This window comes from Lipomyces oligophaga (assembly GCF_038497815.1).
Source record: "Lipomyces oligophaga strain CBS 7107 unplaced genomic scaffold V1516scaffold_1, whole genome shotgun sequence".
Taxonomy (NCBI): Eukaryota; Fungi; Ascomycota; class Lipomycetes; order Lipomycetales; family Lipomycetaceae; genus Lipomyces; species [Lipomyces] oligophaga.
In genome coordinates, this window is record NW_027117785.1 from 1,414,463 (window position 1) to 1,439,218 (window position 24,756).

Below are 24,756 nucleotides of genomic sequence, written 5' to 3' on the forward strand. Positions count from 1 at the left end.
AAGTCCCAACAAGACAACACCTGAATCAAGCTTGAAGCAAATTCCCAGTTAAAATTAACACGCTAATATTAACGGCACAAGATGGTGACTTCTTCTACGGAAGCAACGCACCGTCGAGCATTATGTGATGTTTTAGCTTATTCACTCTTACGCAACGATGAAAGCACAGCTCGACGAGCTCTGGCGCTGCTTCTCCGATCGCGTGCACCGGCCCCTCGTCATCCTTCACATGCCAAACATCACAACGGCACTACGGCTGAGATCATCAGTCCTCTATGGACGCAGATGATGGAGCTACTGAATACGTCTCCAAGAGAGCAGAGAAAACTACGAGAATGGCTATTACTCTCGACAGGCGCGTATCTAAAAATCCCGGACCGTAGGATTGCGCAAAGCCAAGTTCGAATTCGGGTGCACAATCAAGCTAGTACACTTTATTTAGGCGCAATATGTGCGAATGATATAGCACATGGACGCATCGACGAGATGGTCGATCGATTGGAAGAGTTACTTCTTGAATTTCCTTTCAGCGAAGACCCTGGTCTGCATGCGTATTTGGGGATGGGGCTGATGTCCATCGGTCGGAAATCTGAAGCGCAGAAAGCTTTGGACAGAAGCCGGATACTAGGATGGGATGTTCCTTCCATAGTTGCAGCAGATTCGGGGCAACCTTTGAAATCGGAGAATTATGATGACTCGGATATGGAAATGCTAAACTTTTAACTAACAGAAACATAATAAAAAAGACTTTTGGATCGGAATGGGTATTCAAAGCAAAATCAGAAGGACTATGCAAAACATTCTCCTAATCACCACATGAACCGTTGCCGGACACCTGGTTCAGACGGCCATTCGAATGATTTCAGAAGAAACAGTGCTAATGTGACTGCATTGATCAGTGCGGACCATGCAATTTCAACCCTTCTCATGACCACTCCTTGTTGCTGGCTTTCACTGGAGTGTTCTTCTTCTACAGAATCCAGCTCCGCAACTCGGAGTCGCCAAACCACATATGGCACTATGAAATAGCGACATTCAATCAATGGTGATGGGACAAGAACGGCTGCTGTCGCACCAAAAAATAATATCACAGATAGTACTCTCTCGGACCGCAGACGCACCCAAAACACTAACCAAGTCGCAACGATATACAAAGGAGCTAGCCAATATCGCGAATTAGGAGTCAAATTAATGATCCGTCGCCAAATATAGAACGGATAATGCCGGTTGTCAGCTAGAAGAAACGGATGTGCAATAGTTGTCCTGTCGATGGCGAAAAGTACGACTGGAACAGCAAGTGTAACTGTGAATAATCCTCGAACGCTTGTGATTTTTTGCAAAGAGCTGAAGAATATTGGAATTGTTGTAGGAGCAGAAATAATGCATGAAAAAACTGTAAAATAGAATATTTGCGGAATATGAATTCCAGCTGTATGATTATCTTTATCGCCTAATTATTCGTTAAATTTCATGTTTCTCATGTGCGAATTTAGATACACTTACCAAGTGCTATTCCTCCATTGTAAAACACAAAGGCAGAAAAAGCCACCGCAACAAAGCCATAAGAAGAGAGTGCGACGAGTGCCTTGCGTATTTTCGACCTGCCTGGCTTTATTCTAGTCCAAGTCCGGACGAAAGCCGCCACGATTGCCCTGAAAATATCTGCGATGGAAGATACATCCTCGACTTGACGACTGGAATTCAAAAGGTATATATCGTTTGCTCGTTCTTTACCTTTTGCAGCTGGATAAACCAAAGCGGAGAGAAGTTCCAGGGCGGCCGCGTAGCATATCCAGACGACATTTGTTTGCCGCATGAGCACAGCTGCTGAGCTTAAGAACGCAGTCAGTGGTATCCTTATATATCTGGGAACTTTGGTTGCTAATAATCCGGTAGGGGCCAGTGCAGGCGACATGGCCAACAGCACAAACACGGTTGACCAAACATCGGTGTAATAGAGAAATCCAAAGAAGTACAGCGGAGGAAACAGCTGGATCAATAAAGGGAGATCTCTGTTCGAGGTGGCGGCACATAATCGGACAGACGCCGGGACAGCAAACAAGACTCCAAATAGATTAACTGCTCGAAGTACAGATACTGTGCACGACTCGCCAAGAGTCCAGTGGGCTAGCCGAATAATTGGCAATGAAACGAGATACAAACCCGGCGGGGTTGTGATTTTTGGGTCCCAAGTGTATTCGCCATTGTAATATCGACAAGCCTGAGGAATGTGGAATATTTCGTCCTGAATATCAACCTGTTAGAAACGAAGCAAGAATATTCACCGGATATCAACTTACTAAATATGGATCAGGAACTTTACGAGCGACAATAACAGCGACGACGGCTGAAATGGCGCTCAAGCACGCTTCGAGAACAAAGCTGTCGATGATCAGCGACCGCATTTGATCCGACTGGTCGTAGCGATGCAGCTGTTATGTCTCGACTCAGCTTCGATTCTTTGCGACAGGAAATTGGATTTGAATCAGAATAAACTAATGTTTCCAGTTGTACGGATAGAAATAAACCAAAAAACTCGTTTAGGGACCAAAATTTGTAAAGAGTCGGTTAAGCGACTTTAGATCGACGCCGCAGATTTCGTTGGAACTTGATCTCGGAAAACAAACTGTAAGGTCTAAGGTTATCTTTTAATGTCTGCGACAAGTATTCGATATTAGTCTATCGAAATTCGTTTTGAAATAAATGGCAGAAATATCGTCTCGAGTGGACGAGATCGCAATCTCAGGAGCAGCTCAACCCGAGAAAACAGCACAGCTCCAGGCGCTTCTGGCGCCGTTGACTACACCATCATCATTACCTCCGTTTCTATCGGCCGTGCTGGCCAACTTGGAAGCTCTTGGATTAGTTGTAATGAGACCTGTTGTTGCTTCATATGTGTCTCATGTTGTATCACTCTCAGCTGAAGCGTCGGATAGGGAACGAATTTTTTCTACCACCATTCAAGCTCTACAGCCGGTTTTGGTGTCCTTTGAAGATCAAGACGCCATTGTCCGCGAAGCATTAGCCGGGCTTTTCGAATCTCAAGCGCGTGGACGCCAGGCTGCAACGATTTTGCTTGGAATTCGACTAGATTCTGGTCAAAGAGTCATTTCGGATGGATACCGAGTCGCGATTCTGATTCGCATTCTCCGAAATATATTAGATGACCTCGATGTCCCCGCCCTGGCGAAGCAAACAGCTTCCGAAGCGGAGGACCTGATCTCGAAGATAGCACCGCTATTAGTATCGAGCGAAGATCAAGCAGCCAAATCACAGTTCAAGCTAGCGCAAGCTAAAGTGTTTGAAGCACGACGGAAATTTCTCGAGGCGTCTGCCCGATACTATGAAATTTCACATGGGTCTTCATCAGCTTCTGGAGCCACTACCGCCTCTGATCCCACCGTCGACGCCGACGATCGACTTATACTACTATCTGCTGCTGTTTCATGTGCTCTTTTGGCTCCCGCAGGACCAGCGAGAGGACGGATGTTGTCCTTGCTTTCAAAGGATGAACGACTATTGTTCGATCCCTCGACTCCTTCACAGCTGCCTTCTGAACAAGATATGCTAGACAATCTACTATTCGAGCGACTTTTACCTGCTTCCAAAGTGCAGAGATATCTTGCTTCTGTTCGAAGACCAATTCCTCAAATTCATCTTTTACCTCCAGAATCAATTCCACCGCCTACCACGACCTCCACCACGAGCACTGCCATCATCACGAACTACGCACCGGATTCTGTCCTAGACCGCGCAGTCACAGAACACAATCTTCTGGCTGCTTCAAAACTCTATCTCAATATATCCTTTTCAGAGCTTGCAGATTTGCTGGGTCTAGAGTCGCCGAAAGCTGCAGAAGGTTACGCGGCCAAAATGATTCAAGAACGGAGACTTCGTGCTATAATCGACCGAGTTGATAAAGTCATTTTCTTCCGCTCGTCCTCCTCGTCCATAGATCAATCGCAGTCCATTTCCTTGTTTGACGCAGAATCGGAAAGAATTAAAGCTTCAAATGATCAAATTTTGGGCATCTGTCTCCAAGTTGAAAATGTCGTGGCCCTTATCAGAGACAAATCTGCTACGGCTGTGTAATATTTGTCTAGCGGGTTCAGACTTCATTACAACTTGACTAAGTAAGATAAGATAATATTATTCTGCGTCTAACTTAACAGCATTTTTTACGTTGATAGAAAAAAATATAAATTTTATAATGATTCCTCAAAAATAAAAGCAACCATCCAAGCCGTACATCAATAGGAGCAACATATATAAAAGTAATAAAATTTTGAGTTAAAACAGTGAAAACTAAATGAAAAAAGTCTAACATAAAATTAAAAAACCGGATCTTTAAAACTCATCATCAGATGAGACGTAAGCATCTCCCAATTTCTTCTTCTTCGCCATACGCTCTTTCTTCTTCTTCCGCAGCTCGGCCGCAGAAAGCTTCTTGGCTTTCTTAACAGTTTCAATCTTATTGCCCAAAGCATCGAATTTATCTTCTTCGTCTCCAGCCTTGGCATCAAGACGAGGTCCACTGCCTTGTCCTTGAACCCAGTTGTGGCCAGATGGTGTCATCTTTCCATCCAAAACAGCCCAGACTTCCTCAGTGAGATCCTTGGTGAACTCAGCGGAGTGGGTAATGATCACAATACCACCTGCAAAACTCTTAAGTGCCTTAGATAAAGCACCAAGAGAGTCTCGATCAAGGTAGTTGGTGGGCTCATCAAGTACGATCAAATGAGGTCGCTGCCAGGTGCACGCCGCAAGCACAAGCTTAACCTTCTGACCACCAGAAAGACCACGGATACGAGAGTGGGAAACAAGCTCCGCTTCAAGACCAAGCATAGCACAATGAGCTTCAATTTCCTTACGAGTAAGAGGACGGAACTGTCCAGAGGCAAGAGCTTCCTTCATATCAACTTCCGCTACCATCTTAGCGTGGGTCTGGATAAGCTCATTACGAGGAATCCAAGCGTTGTCAGCACTCAACATAGGAATCCAGCGCTCGTTCTTCTGACCAATATTCTCTCCCTGAACAAACGAACATTCGTATTCATAAGTATTCTTGAATTTTCTGCGCGCATTGACAGCCACAACTCTTCGTGGAATACCATCAATCTTGTAGATATGGTTCATTGCAGCCTCATCATCTTCATTGATGATACGGTTGGCACGATCCATAGTCTCACGGTCCTCACCGGTCTGGAAACGCCACTGAATATATTCGGAGGGAGTCTTGTCAAGATGGTGATCAATATGAGCAAAAGCATGCTGCTTGATGTATGCAATACGGCAATTTTCGTGAACATAGACTTCACCCTTGGTAGGAAGAAGCTCACCAGTCAAAACGTTGATCAAAGTAGACTTTCCTGCACCGTTGGGTCCAATAACAGCAATACGAGACGAAAGCGAGCACTGGAAAGTAATATCACGAATCTGGGGTTTGGAAGTACCAGGGTACTGGAAGGTCATGTTAGAAACCTTAACAATGGCCTTTTGTTTGGTCTTGACACCCTCAAGGAAACCAGGTTCAGGGAAGCTGAACTCCATTTCAGAGGCACCAAGCTCATAGTAAGACTTCGCGTTAGGAACCTTCTTGACAAACTCAGAAAGATTACCCTTATACTTCTTAAGCTTGAAGCGCTCGTAGTGGATGATGAACTCGACGACATGATCAAGGAAAGCAGAATCGTGCGAGACAATGATAGAGGTAACACCACATGTGTTTAGATAATTTTCTAGCCAGGCAACATTGACAGTGTCAAGATGGTTAGTGGGTTCATCCAATAACAGAATATCAGCCTTCTTTAAGACAGCACGAGCAAGAGCAAGTTTCATCTTCCATCCACCTGATAGCGAAGAGATAGGCATCTGGATCATCTCATCTGAGAAACCGACATCCTTGAGGGCCTTAACAGCCTCGTCCTTGTTATCAATCTGGACACCGGGATCGCTGTAGACAAAGTCCAAAACAGTCATTTCCTCCTGAGAGCCATCAATATCATGCTCGACGTAGACAGTCTTACACTCCTCCTGAGTAGGGAAACCTTCGACCTGGCCGTTGGCAATAGCACGCATAAGAGTAGACTTTCCGGAACCGTTAGGTCCACAGAGACCATACCGGCGACCGCGCTTGAGACGAAGAGCAGTACGGTTAAGAAGGATCTTAGCACCATAAGCAAGAGAGAATTCACAGTTGCAAAGATCTTCACCCTCCTCCTCTTCTTCCTCAGGAATAGCAGCACCAGGAATGTTGGCAATGGAGCGCTTGCGGAAGTCTTCGACAATAGACTTTGCTTCATCCTCATGAAGGAAGGCAGTGAGGAAAGGAACAATAGTCTCAGTCCAGGTGACAGCCTCGTTATTTCGTTCATCGACAAGGGTACCCGCGATGGCAGCAGCGTATTCCTCAATAAGAGTAAACTTCTTATCGACCTTCTTGTCCTTAACTAAGCTTTCTAGAGTAGCAAGACAAACCTTAACGTCACCAGCAGTGGAAACTTCAGGGATCTTCCCATCCTTGACATCACCAACACGTGTAAGAGTATTAAGACCACGGAGAGTAACATCACGAGCTTCCGGATCAGCAATGTTGTCGTAATTGGTCTTCAGACCAGGCATAAGCTTTGGCAAGAAAGGAGCAACGACCTGAGGATCTTCGACAAGCTTACACATGTTGTCGACAATAACAGCGGCCTTACGCTTGATGGCGGTGTCACGCTCAGCGAGACCACGGGAAAGAAGAGGAACCATGATGGAGAGAGTACCAGAAGTGACTTCCTGGACGAAGGTGGTGGCACCGAGAGAGTGGACGGTCTCAGAAACCATGGTAGGCTTAGCAATACACTCAATAAGCTGAGGAATGAACTTCTCGATATCCTTGTTCTGAATGGTCTCAGTGGCCTTAACCATGGCGGCACGAGCAGCTTTCTTGACATCAGCCTTAGTATCCCACATAGCCTCAGAAAGAAGGGGAATAAGCTCGGGCATACGAAGAGAAATCTGACCAGGAGCAGTATCAACTAATGCGATGATGGTATTGAGCGCAGTGGCCTTCTCCTGCCACTTGGGAGTAGTCGAAACGACCTCGGACACTAAGGGAAGAATGAACTTGACAGCGTTAGGGTTGATGGCCTTGGCAATAGCGATAGCAGTTGGCTCAGCCAGAGCCTTAATGGCTGCGACTTTGTCTGAAGCCTTTTCTATGACAGCAGGAATTAGAGAGACGATATAGGGCTCAAGGGAAGGAGTGAGCTCAGCGGAGGCAATGGCTTTAAGAGCCTCCAGAGCATTCTGACGAGCAACGGCATCCTTCTTGTTAGAAAGAGCCTTCTTGATCGAATCAACAAGAGAGGTGGGAACATCGTGATCCTCGATTGGACTAGAAAGAATAGAAGCAAGGGAAGTAGAAAGGGAAGCCCGCTCGTCATCGGTTGAGGCAACCGTGAGCTTGGAAAAAAGGTCGGTGACGGTCTGGAGAGAAACAGCAGCCTCCGAAGACATGATTATTTAACGGATTCTGAAGATCGAGTTAGTCGAAACTGGCTATGTGCGACCAGTCCAAGACCAGCAGATAAAGAGAACAAAATCAAACCAAAAAATAGCAACAAAACCACCAGACAAAAATGGAGCAACTTACTTCAACTATAACAGGATAACTCGAGACAAAAACTAGTCGACTTAATATCGGCAGACGAGCTTACACTCAGCAGATATCTTCTCTAAAACAAATAGAAACGGGAGACGCAATTCTGCAGAGAACAAAAGGTCGACAAAGAAGAAAAGAGGAAGACAGGAAGACGAAGGAAGGAGCTTTAGTGGGAGAACGTCGCCTTTAACAAAAAAAATTTTATACTGCGATGGTTCCCGCCGCCGCCACAGCGTAAATCTACTTGTATCTTGCAGTTATGGCTTTAGACATTCTGACGCAGTTGCAGTTAAAGCCACTTCCGCTCGGATAATATCGAGTTACGTCTAACACCCTACACCCTGCTTGGGAAAGAACTCAATAAGTGGGAGCCCTAACATCGACTACCATATATTATGGGAAGAGGAATAGCAGTTGCCAGGAGGGCGGTCAAATTCAACTGGATTTGCAGATGGATACCAGCTTAATCAGGTGAAACGAACAAACACAAGTACAACTGTCCAAGGACTGTCTGAGGGATTGCGCAGGACTTAGATTGCCAGGCATAATTACCTGCGCAAATGACCACCCGAAGAGCGGCAACGGAAATTTACAGTTGGACTAAATCAGTCTAGTAGCAGAAGGTCAAACCAGACAGCCAGCTAGAAAGCTGTAGAGAGGGCATGGAGGACGAATGCGCCGCAGATCGTGAGGCCATTTAGCGACAACGTCCTGCCGGCGAAGTGGAGAAGCAGGTCCCTTTAAATAAGACTTGTTCAGATCAAAAACCAGACTTCAATTCAAGATGAAACTCTTTGCTAGGCATAAAAAAATCCCCGAGGAACGCTGACATTGAATGGCTGGCCGATTCGGGCAACCATTTTACCCGTGTACCCGGTTTCAGCGTTCACCAAAGTAAACATGTCCAACACGGCATCCTGGTCGCTAAAATTGCATACTTTTGCAATTACCGCATGGATTTTCCCTTCGGCTGCGTATTTAGCTAGCCTATCCTGTTTTTCTTTAGTAGAATAAGACATAGCGCCGTGGAAGGTTGTCTGGTATCTCGACGCACGGTATTCTACGATCTTTGAATAGAGACGGACAACCGGGCCGAAGTAACTGGGAAACGGCGAATCCGGCCTGAGAAACAAAGGCACGTCCGGAATCGCGACGAGAGAGACGATTTCGCCGCCCGGCTTCATTAGATGAAGATATTGGAATCCAAAATCCTGAGTTGCAAGAACGAGATCAATTGATTTAGGTGCAATCACTTTTGTCGGGTCCTCGGTCTTGTAATCGATTACTGAGTGAGAGAATCAGCCCCGCATCACATACCCCTCCCCATATGTCCCTCCGCCCAATCCCAGCATGATCCAACAGTTACTTACCTTGATCTACAACTCCTTCACCGAGATATTCAGCAACTAGTGGAACTTTTTTAGAAGACGCCGTTATGATGACTTTCTCAGCGCCGTAAACGTTTTTGGCCAGCATGGCTGCCGTAGATCCCGTCGATGAAAGACCTGCCACAATGAAGACTGTTTTTCCTTTGAACCATTCTGCTCCTTCTTCTTTGTCTGCAATGACCATATCCAAAGCATCCAGTGCAGTTTGTCCGGCCAAAGACAAGGCGGCAGCATCTTCAAAGGACATATTTTCCGGGATCTTGCTCAGCATTTCAGCGGGTATCACACAAAACTCCTGGAAAGTGCCTCGGTACTCTTCAGTCATAGTAGCAAACACCCTATCGCCGTAGCTAAACTCAGTAACATCCTTTCCGACTTCCTCGACCACTCCCGAGAAGTCAAATCCGATCGGTGAAGGCATGGGATTGTTGAAAAGAAATTTCAGCGAGCCTCGGGCTCGCTTCACGTCGATCGGGTTGATAGAGGCTGCATAGATCTTGACTAGCACTTCATTTGGAGCACCTAGCACTGGCTTGGGTACCGTCTCAAACTTGAACCCGTCAGGCGTCGTGTACTGTGGATATATCAATCTTTTCATTTGCGCCGGCATCGTGAATTGCCAGCTACCTTGATTTGATTTTTGTTGGCGGTTTATAGCAAGGTTGTCGACTTCAATTGGCCAACTTCTCGTTCGATTCGAGAACTCCTTCTGTCTGTGAACAATGCGGACATAACCATACACTTTATTTGAACCTTGGGACTTTTGAACTAGCGTGTTCCCCGTGATCTCGCTTCCTTTATCAGTTACCTCTGCCCCGAGCAGTATCATCTTTCAGGGCAGCCTAATTGCTCCGCTAGTCCATTTCTGCCACGTTCAAGCTCTCGGATTCTTATCGAGCTGTGCGAGCGGGCGCTCTTTCTGCAGTTACTTGGTCAATCCACACCCTACGCTGGATTTGGTCACTCGGATTTGCGCAATAATCACCAAAATAGTCTATACCTTCTCTTCAGCTCTAAAAAATTCGCTATTTACTTTTTCCATTCTGATACGAACGCAGATATATATATTCGTACGTGGAACCATACATCATTCATTTCAAAATATACTTTCTCTTGTAAAAAAAAAAACCGAAAAATAATCTCCTAAATGCACTCTATATGCAATACCGTTTTGCTATTTCCCTTCCAATGCACTTAAAAAACACATACAATAGAAAAAAGTCAAGCACTGATGAAATAAAAAAAAAATGAAAAAAAAATCAGCGAATAGTGAACGAAATACAGAAATACAAAGCGCATCAATTTTCTCCTCGTAGAATGGTCTGAAAATCTTCAACCGCACCCTCCTTGGCCCAAGGCAATCCCCGGCTCATTCCACACTGAGCAAAATTGACATACTCAAGTGTGTCTCCCAGTCGTTCATGGCTCAGAATTCGTTGGACAATCTCCTTCGAAACCCATACAAGACTTTGCATTCGAAGAGTGCGCAAATCTCGCAGTTCTAGCAGAGCGGCTACGAGGTCGCGACCCGCCAGAACATGGATTGTTTCTTCTGGTCTCCATGTGTATGACTTTGGAACATCAGACACAAACAGTAAGTTTGTGAATGCAGTCGGCTTATACTTGCGAGAAGCGACATAATAGTCAGCAGCAAGTGGCAAGGTGGAAAGATCAATGTGCTGAATCTTAGGACAAGCACGGATAACATGTATCACAGCTCCAAGCGGAACATCGCGGGCAAGCGAGTATTGCTTCAAAAGTGGACTTTGAAGAGGATGCTTAAGACTCACAGGACTTTGCTCTGCTCTTTGGGCCGCAAGAGCCGCCTTGCGAGCTGCTGCACGAGAAGCAGGGGACGCAGACACGTCTATCGGTATCGCCAGAGTTGAACTGCGCGCGCGAGTAGTTGAGGCAGTTGTGGTACCTGACGAAGCAGAAGAATGCCGTCTGCCTGATTTGCGTGGTGCTGATTGTGACGAAACAAGTGAAGTTGTGGAGGCTAGCCCTCCAGAAAGTGAAGTCAATGAAGAACTTGAAGAACTAGACGAACCAAACGACAATGACGATCTGCGAAGTGATGGGCGCCGTTCTTTTGGCGTCGCAGATACACTGTTGGTATTATCACCAGAAAGTCGACGGACATGATGGTGATGATGATGATGGTGGTGGTGATGTTTGCGAGACCAATAGAGTGGTTCCGATCTGTACTTCCAATCACGCCAGCCAGCTAGAATAACATTGCCTTTAACGCCATTTTCAATTTTAGACAGATCTAACGATCGTACATATGACGCGACTGTACGGTCATGAGTAACTGTCGACACAAACTGAGCGAAGCGATAGGTAGAAGTGAACTGAGGGTTTTGGTAAAGATAAACATAACCAGAGCAAGCAAGGATCTTGCAGCTATGGATCATAGCCAGAAGCGTTGACTGGTCCATAAACGAGCATATTTGATCAAGCACCTCGAGAGGCAGAGTATCTAGTGTAGGTGGGGCTGATTTACGCGGCCTCCAGGAAGAAAACCCAGAAGTTCGAGAGCGGAAAGAACGGATAGACGCACCAGACGAGAGCAAAGTGGGAGGAATAGCCTCGAGAGGAAGTGGAGGCGGGAGCACAGACATAGAGAGGTCAGTGCCTACACTAGAAGGTAAGCTAATTGCAGTCGCCGGGGCGGCTTTGGCGTCGGCGGTGGTGGTGATGGTTTCCGTCTTGGAAGTCGTCGGCGCTGCAGCGGTAGTAGCGGATCCTCGGCCACTTCTGGATGAAGTGGAAGAAGATTGATGGGTTCGAGAAGAGGCTGGCTTGAGAGACGACACTATTGGTGAAGTCGAGGGGGAAGGCTGCGACAGACGGGACGCATGCTTGCCATGACTGTGGTGGTGATGGTGAGAAGAGTGCTTTGTAGACGCATGACGATACGGTGATGTAGAAGAGGAAGGAGCCCAATCGTCCGAGTCCGAGGACGAAAAGTCATCCGAATCAGAGCCACCGGAAGACGAATCGGATAAATCTATAGACACAGGAGCTGCAGCTTGGGCCGAGACCGAGGCAGTCGGCTGAGAAACAGTCGGTGAGTGCGATGAGGGCGAAGTCGAAGTTGAGACAGAAGCCTGAGCAGTTGTAGAGGAAGCAAAAGTTGGTGGATCTAGCAGGGAACGGTAAGGGACTGGTCGAAACTGATCCCGCGAGGCAGCCGTTTGTCTAGCGGGCTTGGTAGAAGGTGGGGGTAGAGCTGGCGATGAGACCGCGTCTATGAGCGAAAGCTCAGCAGCAATGGATGATTTGTCTGCAAACAGACTGTAGAAAGGAACTCTGTTGAGGAGATTCTCCGACTGCGAAGGCGAGGTCGCGCTCAAGGGAGAGAGCGAGTCGTTGTCGACATGTGTTGGCCGAGGATAGTGGTCCGGCGCCAACAGATGCCTTCGCTGTGGGGAAGGATCATAAAAGTGCAACGCGTTCGAGCGAGCAGAGAGATAAAGCGGAGAAGCACGTCGATCAGACCTCATCTCAAGCAGCTACCGAGATATTCAAGAAGGTTGGAATTGTCTGAAGAAAGAGCAGGTTGGTGGAAGGCCTGCAACAACGACTGTAACTTGAAGAAGTCAGGCGCACGACAGTGTATGGCTTGTCCCGCTGATAATTGTGGGGCTCAAATGAAGTGCTAGGAATAGGCTCAAAGATGCCAGGCCGAGAGAAATCAAAGCCGAGCACAACAAGAGAGAGCGCACACGACAAGAAAAGACGAGAAACGACGGGAATTAAAGCAGAGAAAAAACAGGAAGGAGGAGAAGACAACTGCAACTACATCAGACAGCTTTGTGTTCGCGTCTTGCTTACACGATCTTGCTGTTGTCTGCCAGACACACATACTGTGAACCAGAACTCAGTGAGTATAGGAGATGCCCAAAAGGGTAAGAGCGCAGCACAAGAGCCCTGCGCCGCGCTTGGCACTCGTCAGGAGTGTGTTACGGTGCAAGAAAGGACAAGAGTGGCCATGGATTGCAGAGATGAAATGTAGCGCAAGGACGAGAAATCAGTATTGATTCGAACATGGCAAATTATGAAAGTGACACAAATAATGCCTAACCGTCAGCTGGATTTACAGATTGTAGAGAAATACAAACATTTGCACAGTTCGGCAACTCTTCGAGACTCGGCAATTTCTCACCTGAACAGCATCTACGTACAAACCCCAACAGCTCGGCGACCACGTGCCCTCCGCTAGGCACTCCACAGCTCGCAGCTCGCAGCAGGATCCCAGTTAGTTCAGTCTAAGCGCAAGGTCGCCGCTCAACGGACCTTGCTTGCTCTTCTCCTTAACAAAAGAAGCTGGCTCTTGATGAGGCTGTGTTCACAGCGTCCGGACAGAGGTAGGCAAGGGAAAAAAGAGAAACCGCTCGCAGTCCAGACCCTGGCCATAGAGTGAGTATGTCGGCTACTGCTCTGAGCAGACAGCAGAGGGGTATGAGCGAGAGTGCTGAAAGGCTTGGCTTATCGCGATAACAACAGGCACAACATTCCGATAAGACCCTGGCAGGGTGACTAACTGCTCCAGCACACATGGTTGACTTTCTATCGGCATCTTCGTTTGCTAAAGCAAGACGGTGCTATTTTTTGAATATCTTCATTAAAATTTGCCGCTGTTGTTGTTCCCTCACAAGTTGCACTCATAGAAGACCCAAAGTGGATCAACGCAGTGCGTAAACTCAGACTGGCAGGACCCCACAGGCAGTAGATCCGTGCTCAAATGCAAACGCCATAGTCGGCTGGCTCTTTGCTACCCCAGTGCCGAGTCCACGACCAATTACATTACTAAATTTGTACTTTTGACTTTTATTCAACACTATTATATTCCAACATTCTCCTCAATCCCAATATTTGCACGCACATATACACACTAGACTTACCATAAATTACATTAATATATCCTTGGAATAATCTCCAATTGGTTCGAAAAAATTACCAGACATATTGACAAAAAAGTCGTCCATCCCAAACATCCCGCTTCCTCCGACGCCTGCTCCGCCTATTCCGCTGTCATTAGTATTATTATTAGATCCATCTGCTCTTATTCCTCCTCCTACAGACCCAGACTTTGCTATTCCTCGTCCTGAGGTTGCTGCTGCAGTTGCACCGACAATATCTTCACTACCCATCATCGGACGGGCCCGGTCCGATTCTCTAGCTTCGGAGACAGCTGTATTGGCCTCTCTCGACGTTGCCGGCGTTGCTCTCACAGGTGCCCCTGATGCTCTTCCACCGGCTCCTTCTCTAGCTCCAGCACAAGTCTGCGGCGCGCACAGAGGAGTACGTTCCGGAGAGAGCATACTACCTGTTGAACTCCATCCTCCTGCTCCTGTCGAGCCCGCCGAAAACGTCGCCACGTTCGGTGGATTCATTCTTGGTATTAATTTTGAAGCAGGAGATGAAGTTTCATTACTGGCCATCAAACTAGATGATCCCATTTGACTCATATCAGAGCAGTTCAGAATCCTCGATATATCTGCACTCATTGAGGGTACAGCTTGACTGTTCCGGATCATGCCGGTGTCGCCCACACCGATTATAACACCACTTTCGCTTCCTTCTCGCGTCCCTTCTATGCCGGACCCTGTCCCATTATAAGCAGAAGGTTTTCCAACTGTTGCAAAATGGAATACCGGCGGCAAACACGGCACTGATGAGCTTCCTGAAGTTGCCGAAGATGATCCAGCGCTTGCGGGAGTTGCTGATTGCGACGTAGAATCTACTGCTTGCTGCTGTTGGGTTCTTGTTTGCGCATTGAATGGTAGAATTTCAACGTTCTCATCTGTCGAGCTTCCTTTATTTATATTGTCCAAGCCACTCCCAGCTGGCAGAGCTGTGCGATTGTTCCATGCATAATAATCATTAATCAAATTTTCAACACCTAAAAACCGAGCGGTTCTTATGAACACTTTGTCAATTTCTTCGAACTGGTCCCATCTTTTTGCCAGTACACCTATCACACTCTGAAGTTCAGAAGATTGCTCTAGGACCTTGGTACTGAACACGTCATGATAAACTAACTGAAAGAACATTGATCTTTTCTGGGATGCCGTGATTCGATATCCTTGAGGACTTCTGACTTCAGCTTGCTGAAGGTACTGTCTCAGATAGTCCGGCCGCGCCTTGAATTGATCCTCCATCATTGCAAATAGCACATCCGACAACACCATTTGAGCCATAAGCACCACGTGGCTGATCCACACTGGAAAACAATACCCTGATTCTGCATCGACCTTGGCCATTAACTTGAAGCATCGAATTATTCCCTCAATCGAATCCAAAAACCTATCGTTGAAGTCTGTAGTATATGACGTTGGAACAGTGCCTAAGCTCTGATGTGGCAGGAAGGGCACGTACAGCAAGAAGCGGGCGAATTCGGTCAAAAGCTTGGCTGTGATTTTTGGAAATAACTCTCCAGGCTCACTTCGATCTCCATTTTTATGATTTGCCTCAGAATGTCTGCTCTGATCCGGCCAAGATTCCCTACCGTTTGCTCTCATGCCAGCCCAGAGCGTTTCAAACAATTGTCTATCATAATACAGACCTCTGCAAGCAGATCGGCCAAAGGAACTCTCCAAAGATTCGTTCAGTCTTCCTTCTATAGAGACAGCAACATGTGACGCTCCAGCAGCATGAGAATATTTTGAATTCGAAGACGGGTGAAATTCTCGCTGATTCTGGTAGAAAGCACGATTTATGTCCGCCAAAATTTCTGCAATTTTCGTGCCTGCTATAAATGATAACAAACTTGATTCTACTTGTGCGCGTTCGCTGTCCGTTATTGGATAAAGTTCTGATGAGACTATCTGTGTAAGCTCCGTCAATGTCGGAGCACGCCTGCTGTAATATTCTGGAGAAATGGAAGGCGTGTTGACATATCGAACTGTTGTCCAAGTGTCTCTGACTATAGTAGAGAGCCATAAGGCTTTTCGTAATGCCCGTTCCCAACCAGGAAGATCCCACTCTGAACAGTCCAAATGAAGTCTGAGCTCGACGGCTGCTCGAACAATTGCTCCATGATACATCAGCACTGTGCGATCAGAAACCGAATCTGCAACCAGAGATAATGTCTGGACACCATCGATGGAAGGCATCATCAGAACATACGAATATCGACTTAGTAGATGCCGTATTATCTTTGTTTGGAGCTGTTTCCGTTGCTCAAGAGGTCCAATAGCTGCATAATATATTACAGAAGCCGCAAAAATGGCTAATAGCAGAGCCGGAGATTCCATGTTTGCAAGATATGCACGGACGAACCTTCGGCGGTGAATGATTGGATTCAGAGGATTGATTCGGTTGAAATAGAATCGCACCATAGCTATCCCGAAGGTTTGCCGCCATTCGAGATATAGAGGGTCATCTTGCGGCGTTCCGTAAGGTATGTAATTCTCAGCAGTAAGTTCATCATTTGAATATGAAATAGAAAAAATGGGCATCGTAGGTAAATCAAGAAGCATTTTAAAGTTAGACTTTGGAATTGCAGTCGAAAGAGCTTCAGAGCTGATGTCCAAACTACTTGAGCTCAGGTCAGAAATCCTGCGAAACAATCCAGGACAATTCAGAGAGGGAGAAAGATAGACCGAGTACAAGGAGCAGGGAGAAATTGAGCTTTGAAGAAAATTACTAGGTACAATATGTGGTCTTGACGATTCTTGAACAGATGAAGTATTTGTAAATTGATCTTGAGAAAATTCACTGGGCGTGAAGACACCGGCATTATTCAAAATCTGTCTAGGATCTGAAAGGGTTTGAGTTGGCTGTAAAGAAACGTCACTGACATAATCTGAATTTTGGGCCGAACTTGAGACCGCAGGAAGTTGTTGTTGAATTCTTGACTCCATAGTCTTATTTTTGTCGGAGCCCGAAATTGACACCCCACCATGATCTTCATTGGCCGAGTATAAAATTGTAGAAGAATCTGATGAGAGGCGAAATTTTTTAGAGATGCGCTTTTTTCTTGGAGCAATTCGACATTCGAGCCCTTTCTTCAAACAACGTGCACAGGGACCAGGGCCTGCTGAAATGCACTTGATCTTGTGTTGCTGACAATGCGTACATGCACGCTGAGTAGAGGAAATTGGTCGTGAGGATTCCTGAGAATGGCAATTATTATTCGAATCTGGTGGTCGAGGAGAAGCAGAAACTTGGCGCATATGTAAATCGTCTTGGATGTCCACGCCCCCGTCGTGAATTGATCCTGTAGAAGCACTATCATCGAGGTCTGTTGAGTCCGGCGACCCAGCAGCAGCAGTAGCCGCAAGAGTAGACGACAATGGACGTGGTCTAGGATCTTGCTCAGCGATCATTGCCCTTGTATTCCAGTCGAGTTTTACTAATTGACTCACAGGCTCAGTATATTGTTGAGTAGTAGAGTGAGCCGCTTTATTTAATTCTCTGATGAGAACAGCGGGATCCGAGGACGACACTGCAGATGAAGAGGACAAGATGCGCGGTTGCGCAGCAGGACGTGGTTCCGAACGAAGAGCAGAGGTCCTTAGCGCTCCACTCATCGGTGCTCGCCGTAGTCGAAACTCAGGTTAAAGAAGAATACGAGAGACTGAACTCGTGTTCACAGACAAATTGTTCGAGGAGTTCAGTTAAGACGCATGAAAAGCAAGAACTGTCGCATCAGGCAGACAACTAGTTTGCTAAAGAGGGAAGAAATGAGTTAAGAGACCGGGGAGAGTTTAACGCGAGCGGTGAGATACAGTCGAGACTATATATTGGTAAATTTACGAGTAATTTGTATCAATCCTGCCTGAATATTTCTTTAGAATATTCTTTCTCTCATGATCAGTTTCTCGTCACCTCAAACATCTACCTCGGCTCTGTTCTCGTCAACCACCAGATCAATCTTCATTCGTTCTGGGTAGTAGCAGCTTTCGCCGAACGAGTGCGGCCCCTGGACGGCTTGCGGGATTATGGGCCGCCGGATCATGTGAGCGGAGTTTTCGTGGGCTGGAGCATTTTGAATATGCTGGCAGATTTCCGACGTCGGAGTTTTCGCCGGAATTTTGGCGTAAGATTGTCTACAGAGGCTTTGTATGGATTTGGAGGAAAGTTTTCAGAAAAAAGAAACATAGTTGGTCGACGACTCGCGACAAACAATTTGAGAACGTGAGCTAAGAGAATTTCAGATGAGCAGACCACTTTGTTTAAGATAGAGAGAGCAGGAAATATGTTTTTATATGTCGCGGTGCTGTCCAGCAGCATAAGCGATTGTTCTATTATACAGAAACGAATGGAATAATGTGTATCTAATAGCAGTAGCAGCTAGAAATCTGCTTCATTGTCTTGTCTGGATAAACCAAGTTCTGGTGGAAGTAGCTTAGTGTTTACATAGCCAGCGTAAAACAACGTTCCTATTAAGGCCTGAGGATCGCAAGTTGTCATGTATTCGACTGTCAAGGGACCTGTGCCGGAATCTACAGGTCGGTTTAGTAAGGGATTTGAAGGCTCATCTGACACAGACTCTGTGTCTACCTGAGGCTGCGATTTGGGATCTTCCAATAGCGGTGAGGAAGATGCCGTTTCTGGTGCTGAGGTGTCGCCAAATAGTCGCGTCCACATCACTCTGATAGACTCAGAAATCGAGTAGAGCATTTGTGTTGTGGACATAATTGATATTTGAATATGTGTATGAGTTCTAGGTCTGGAGAGGACGGAGGAAATATGGTTCTGGCCGAAATCAGTCTGATCTGGGCAGTGCGCACTGTCTGATTCCACCGAGCTAGATACGATCGGTCGATGCTCCTGTTCTGCGTGTCAAAAACCAACTACTGCTGAATCGCCATCGATGCTGCCAAATACAAGAAAATCAGAAGCGGAATCAGGCTGTTCAAATATAGAAATAGTCATATTATGTAGCACAAATCTAGGACGCGTTTTTTCGCGTCTAGCCAGTAAATCCTAGTCAGAGCTACAGAACTTCAATATCGTGAATTCTAGTTTCGCTCGTTTGAGTTCGTTCACGTTCTGTTTAGGGGTTGTAGTAGTTGGGGCATGACTTCTTTGGGATTTATTACTTATAGCATTGCATGCTTTTGGAATACTAGTCGAATATGTTGAAACTAACTAACCTCACTCTACGGCCACAATACTACTATACACCGTGCCTTCATCACCACACATATACTCTCACCTTTCGACTACAATCACCATACCTGGCCTTACAGAATATTGCAAAAACCCATCCCGATCCGGTCAACGAACAACATTAAGCCTTTCTGGCCTTTGTCTTCTCAAATCCACTCCTCACCAGTCCAACCTACGCAAACAATCAGGTTAGGGCATTGGCTGGGGAAGAAGAAGAAATTGCGGGTTCCCCGCGTGTTAGTAGACGTAGACTTAGTTTGACCTAGGTTGGTCTCGGAAGCGGCACAGGAGTTGGACGTTTGTTCGCGAACGCAGGAATAATCTATTTGTGAGTAGGTCACCAGGAACGGCGGACGAGTCCCAGCTATCGAGAGGACCGGCACTGAGTTTCACGATTTCTGCGTCTGGTTTTACCGTGTGTGAAGAGACAGACGGGAAGACGCCAGTCCGCAAGCTGAACCTCATATTCCTACTATTGGAGAAGTGAGCGGCCGTAGTAAGGAAGGTCCGCAAATCAGTCGGCGTGTGCGACAGTAAAGACCATTGACCAACAGAGAGAAAGAATGAACGTGTCGAACGGATCATCGGGCTTACCGGCGTCCTGGGAAGTGCGCTTGTCGAGATCTCACAGTATTCCATACTATTTTAACGTGTCGACGCAGGAATCGACCTGGGAGCCTCCATCCGGAACTGACACAGAAACTCTCAAGCAATTCATGGCTACGCACTATTCCTATGTTCTTCCAGTGGACGAGCTATTACAACGACAGCAGCAGCCTTCCAAGGTTCGAGCATCACACCTGCTAATCAAGCATAATGGGTCCCGACGACCCTCGTCGTGGCGAGAAAAGGTCATCACCCGCGATGAAGCTGAAGCTGCTAAAATGCTAGCCGACCTAGAGGCTAAGATTCGGTCGGGGCAATCGACACTGCCTGAGCTCGCGGTCACCGAAAGCGATTGCTCATCTGCAAGAGTTGGCGGAGACTTGGGATATTTTGCTCGAGGCGAGATGCAGAAGGAGTTTGAAGAGGCTGCATATGGACTCCAGGTAGGAGAGATGAGTGGAATCGTGAAGACTGCCAGTGGACTGCATTTGATCTTGAGAACTGCCTAAAACTGTCGTTTTATGTTTTGACTGTCCGCGTTTGTTTTTTAGTTTTTGCCCTGGTGGACAATGTAAAAAATTCATCCTAGTTTCTTTCTACTAATTGGGATACGTCTGAGAGCATGCCGTACATCGTAGATTTGTCTGCTAAAGAGCATTATTATGATTTTAATGCATCAGTTCGGTATAGCATGCATGTAATGTGATCTGACATCTAGATAGGAGGCGACGCGTCCTTCGCTCTGCCTCTACCAGAATCTGTCACCAAAGCTATTATTCTACGGGCACAACGCGACTCGGGTTTGTTTACGGGATTACAGTGCTACATTTCTAGTGACAGCGACTAATACTGTCAGTATCCACTACAACAGAACAGTTTACGTCTCCAGCGTTGGCGAATTCGCCCAGCTACACAGTATCAATGTGATGCGAGCCAAGTAAATATCCATAGCCTGGAATGGCCCAGTCAAACAGACCCTCTTACTGGAACTGCTATTTGATTCGACATCACCATCTTGTTTGTGCAACGATCCGACTTGCCTAAAGACCTCTATACGTAATATTCTTCCTGCTCACCTTCAGAAATCTCCTGATAGTGACGTCTAGTCAGCCTGCCGACATCGAGATCTCTCTCGCGCCCCAGCACTCCTCCCAGCCTCGGCGATGCCTCAAGCTGGCAAGGGTAAGCGGCTGGCTGCTTACAAGATTGCTTAGTCACAACTTACATAACACAACAATGCAGGCAACGTCCAAGCTGGTGCCGGGCCGCGTAGCCGTAGAGACAGGCAAGGGCCAAGATTCGGAGAATCCGTCGATACGAGAGTAACCCCTACTCTGAACGGACAACGGACAGCGAGCAACAAGTCAACGAATAGTCAACAGCAGTAGCAATAGCAGTAGCAATAGCAGAAAATAAGCATGGGGAGTAATAAATAACTGCAATCCTGATCTATCCACCCAATCGCATAATCCCACACCACACCAACCTGGCCCTCTAACAACAGAACCTCAAGTCCACAGTCATCTAAGCACCCATCCAGGCCCGCCATACCTGCTACATTCACGTGATCATGCGAATACGAGATGAGACAGGAAATCGTGAGCACCCAGCTCGGGGCGGACGGCCTGATAACGAACGGCAATGGGTACAAAACTGCATATAATTACATATCTGCTGAGGGGTATTACGAGTCCAGCCAAACGGGCTCGATATAGATCGTAGGGGGAAGAGGAGGCCCAGCCAGCAAACCCGCACCGAGAAGCCCACCGTGGGTAAAAGCTGATACGTTCTAGGAAATGCTCACTCAAGTCCGCCCCGACACAGGTCCTACACTACTCCTCTTTTCTTTCATCTCGCTCGTCCCTCTGTCTTCTCTACCTTTCTTTCCACATCTTCGCGTTTCCTTACTCGCGTTCGACTGGACTCTATAGACAATTCAATTATGAGGGAGTCTGAAGATCGCGCTCAGAACGACGCTGTGTCTGTCCACTCGACAGCTTCGTCGTCGTTTCCTGGAATGTCCTTCTTCCGCAACCGCGTTCTATCTTTCGGATCTGCTTCTCACGACATAGCCCCGGCTGCGTCGTTCCCAGGAACTGGTCCTTCGTCGTCCGGATACACTGCTCTATCGACTGCAGATGTGCCTGATCCTTCGACTATTCTCGGCGCACCGCGTCGGTCCGGCTCGCCTGCGCATCTGCACCATCGCCATCGTGACCACCATTCGGCGACATACGGCGCTCTCGCCTCCTCGACCTCGCTGTCTTCGTGTGCAACCCAGGTCCAGGAGTCCGAGAAGGAGTCGGAGTCTCCGGATCCGTTACTTTTCTCTAAGCGTCGGCGCGACCGTTTCCGTGCAAAGTCAAGATACTATCTCAAATATTATCTGCCTGTCTTGACCTGGTTGCCTCACTATCCCGTCCGAGCGGCTCTCGCTGGAGATATCATTGCCGGTTTGACTGTCGCTTCTTTCAACATTCCGCTTTCGTTGTCCTATGCGAGAACGCTGTGTCATGTTCCTGAGCGGTACGGTCTCCTAGGATTTGCGTTTCCTCAGCTGGTATATGCGTTCATGGGAACTGTGCCTGTCATGATTACCGGTCCCGAACCGGCAATTTCAGTCATGATCGGTCAGGCCATTGCTCCTTTCATCTACGAGGGCAATCCTTCTCCGGAAGAGGTTGAGCGTCGTGCTATCATGTACATCGGTCTGATTACTTCTTTCTTTGCCTTCATGTATCTCGTTATGGGTTTCCTTCGTCTGGGTTTCCTTGACTCACTTCTTTCGACTGGTTTTCTCCGAGGATTCATCTCCGCTGTGGGCATCGTTCTCACCATGGACACGCTTATCTCTTCCCTCGGACTATCTGCTATTGCCGCAATGGAGGGTATTCCTACCGCGTCTGCTGGTCGCAAGCTGGGTTTTATTTTGACTCATTTGAAGGACGCACATGGTCTCACTGCTGCTATCGCCTTTACCGCTTTTGGAATTATCATTGGTATGCGAACAATCCGTATGTTCTTCGCAAAGAAGTATAAGTTCTTGGTATATATTCCCGACATTCTTATGATTGTTATTTTTTCCATCATCATGTCTTATAAGCTTGATTGGGCTGGAAAGGGAGCGGAAATTGTTGGCATGGTTGATCGTCCGAACATCACCATGGTGTCGCCAGTCAATTCTTCAACATTTATGTATATGACCAATATTCTTACTTCTGCTTTCATCATTGCTTTGCTTGGATTTTTCCAGTCCGCAGTCATTGCAAAGAATATTTTCCCTGATCCTCCCACAAACCCGCATCTTGCTCCTCCCCGTAATCCTACGATTTCTACTAATCGTGAGTTGATTGCTCTGGGAACTGCTAATTTATTGGGTATGTTTATGTTCGCTTTGCCTTCTATTGGTGGTTATGGCCGAAGCAAAGCCAACAAGTTTGCTGGTGCTCGTACTCAGCTTTCTTCCATGGTTTTTGCCTTCTCTACGATTATTGTTGCTTTTGGACTTCTTCCGTTGATTTACTATCTTCCTCGCGCTGTTCTTTCTGCCGTATTGGGTCTTATTTGTGTTGCTCTTCTAGAAGAGCTTCCAGGAGATCTGGTCGCATACTTCAAGATGCATGCTTGGGGAGATCTTGCAATGGTTACCATTATTATTGCTGTAACTCTTGGTCTTTCTCTTCAGCTTGGTATCACCCTTGGAATTGTGATCTCTCTTGTGCAGATCTTGAAGCATGCTACTAAGGCACGCATTCAGGTTCTTGCTCGTGTTCCTGGTACTGCGTCCACTTTCCGTAATGCTGATCTCCCATCTCATGATGTGAGTGAGGATGCTCTTTCTTCGCTTGAGCATCTTCCTAATGTTCTTCTTGTTCGATTCCCCGAACCTCTTTCATTCGCAAATTCTAGTGAGCTTCAGCAACGTTTGCGTCGGTTGGAGAAGTACGGTACTATGCGCATGCATCCTTCGCTTCCTGCTATGCGACGAGGCGATCAGAATGTCATTATGGATATGGAGGGTATGGATTCCTGCGATGTCAGCGCTGTGAAGGTTTTGCTTGCCATTGTAGAGGCATACCGATCGAAGGGCAAATATGTTTTGTTCGTGCGGGTTCCTGCTACTAAGAAGATCCTATTATTGTTCAAGCGCTCAGGTCTTAGCAAACTTCTTTCATATAATGGACATCGACCTGCATACTTTGAGAGTGTAACCGAAGCGCTTGAGGCTTTGGATGAATGTGTTTACGAGATTCCTGGACATTGGGATGAGGAAGAAGAGGAACGAGAGATCGAGGAGATCCCAGAACCCGAATTAGAACCACTAGAGGAGGACAGCGTTGTGACCGACATTGAGAGTTCTGAATCTGACAGTATTGTGGATGAAAAGACCCACCTAAAAAGGGAGATGGTCTAGAACACTACAAGCCGAGTCTTTATTTTTAAATTCTAGTGGTTGATATATTTATTATTCTTTTTATTACGTTGACGACATCTGCCTTTTATGTTCAGCATTTTAGTATTTCAATTTCGTTTATTTGTTTTGAAGTTTTTGTTATTCGATCGAAAAGAGGTTATATATTTCGATCGAAGGAAAAGAGGGGTTTTCTATTTTATTGATTTTTCGAAGATGATTTCGAGGCAATCATGGCATGTCTCCAGGTTGAACATCTAGATGACCTGGTCATATTTTTCTCATTAGATATTGGTGGTGGTTGTTTGAAAGGTGACAAGGATTGCATTTTGTCGTTAATGGTTTGGGATATTTCACATTTTTTTCAAAGGTTTTGGTTTTTAATCGGGAAAGGCAGCTGTACGGATTTATTTAAGGCCGATCACGAATAGGCTGTTATTATATTAATTTTACTATCCATGTCTTTGGAGAAGGGACAGAGTTTGTATTATGGAGAACTAATTTTATCAAATTTACATATTAAATCGATAGAATGTGTAGAATATTTTAGAGAAGCGTAATTATTATAAATTTCC

The 24,756-nt window shown here is 46.5% G+C and overlaps 9 protein-coding genes across 9 annotated transcripts; 4 read left to right on the forward strand and 5 right to left on the reverse strand.

Moving 5' to 3' along the window:
- Positions 1 to 81: 81 nt before the first annotated feature.
- Positions 82 to 723, forward strand: V1516DRAFT_661890 (uncharacterized protein; the record flags this gene model as incomplete). Its single annotated transcript, XM_066920402.1, has 1 exon — positions 82 to 723. The coding sequence occupies one exon, from the start codon at positions 82 to 84 to the stop codon at positions 721 to 723; it is 642 nt and encodes a 213-aa protein (XP_066780001.1).
- On the reverse strand, positions 698 to 2,718 carry V1516DRAFT_668653 (alpha-2-glucosyltransferase Alg10). Its single transcript, XM_066921038.1, has 3 exons — positions 2,301 to 2,718; positions 1,504 to 2,245; positions 698 to 1,450 (listed from the first exon to the last, which is right to left on the reverse strand). The coding sequence occupies exons 1-3, from the start codon at positions 2,403 to 2,405 to the stop codon at positions 810 to 812; spliced, it is 1,488 nt and encodes a 495-aa protein (XP_066780002.1). The 5' UTR covers positions 2,406 to 2,718; the 3' UTR covers positions 698 to 809.
- V1516DRAFT_668654 (uncharacterized protein) lies at positions 2,629 to 4,190 on the forward strand. The gene has a single exon (XM_066921039.1). The coding sequence runs from the start codon at positions 2,704 to 2,706 to the stop codon at positions 4,090 to 4,092; it is 1,389 nt and encodes a 462-aa protein (XP_066780003.1). The 5' UTR covers positions 2,629 to 2,703; the 3' UTR covers positions 4,093 to 4,190.
- V1516DRAFT_668656 (armadillo-type protein) lies at positions 4,131 to 7,796 on the reverse strand. The gene has a single exon (XM_066921040.1). It carries the CDS (start codon positions 7,501 to 7,503, stop codon positions 4,348 to 4,350), a length of 3,156 nt encoding a protein of 1,051 aa, XP_066780004.1. The 5' UTR covers positions 7,504 to 7,796; the 3' UTR covers positions 4,131 to 4,347.
- Positions 7,797 to 8,445: 649 nt separating this feature from the next.
- Positions 8,446 to 9,634, reverse strand: V1516DRAFT_618704 (chaperonin 10-like protein; the record flags this gene model as incomplete). Its single annotated transcript, XM_066919421.1, has 2 exons — positions 8,446 to 8,933; positions 9,019 to 9,634. 2 exons carry the CDS (start codon positions 9,632 to 9,634, stop codon positions 8,446 to 8,448), a joined length of 1,104 nt encoding a protein of 367 aa, XP_066780005.1.
- Positions 9,635 to 10,334: 700 nt separating this feature from the next.
- V1516DRAFT_618343 (uncharacterized protein) lies at positions 10,335 to 12,545 on the reverse strand (the record flags this gene model as incomplete). The annotated part of the gene is made up of 5 exons (XM_066919405.1): positions 10,335 to 10,830; positions 10,966 to 11,691; positions 11,947 to 12,095; positions 12,144 to 12,371; positions 12,420 to 12,545. 5 exons carry the CDS (start codon positions 12,543 to 12,545, stop codon positions 10,335 to 10,337), a joined length of 1,725 nt encoding a protein of 574 aa, XP_066780006.1.
- Positions 12,546 to 13,952: 1,407 nt separating this feature from the next.
- V1516DRAFT_683306 (uncharacterized protein) lies at positions 13,953 to 17,579 on the reverse strand (the record flags this gene model as incomplete). Its single annotated transcript, XM_066923502.1, has 1 exon — positions 13,953 to 17,579. One exon carries the CDS (start codon positions 17,577 to 17,579, stop codon positions 13,953 to 13,955), a length of 3,627 nt encoding a protein of 1,208 aa, XP_066780007.1.
- Positions 17,580 to 19,727: 2,148 nt separating this feature from the next.
- On the forward strand, positions 19,728 to 20,279 carry V1516DRAFT_694189 (uncharacterized protein; the record flags this gene model as incomplete). Its single annotated transcript, XM_066923934.1, has 1 exon — positions 19,728 to 20,279. The coding sequence occupies one exon, from the start codon at positions 19,728 to 19,730 to the stop codon at positions 20,277 to 20,279; it is 552 nt and encodes a 183-aa protein (XP_066780008.1).
- Positions 20,280 to 21,712: 1,433 nt separating this feature from the next.
- Positions 21,713 to 24,184, forward strand: V1516DRAFT_661899 (sulfate transporter family-domain-containing protein; the record flags this gene model as incomplete). Its single annotated transcript, XM_066920403.1, has 1 exon — positions 21,713 to 24,184. The coding sequence occupies one exon, from the start codon at positions 21,713 to 21,715 to the stop codon at positions 24,182 to 24,184; it is 2,472 nt and encodes an 823-aa protein (XP_066780009.1).
- Between the last annotated feature and the right edge of the window lie 572 nt (positions 24,185 to 24,756).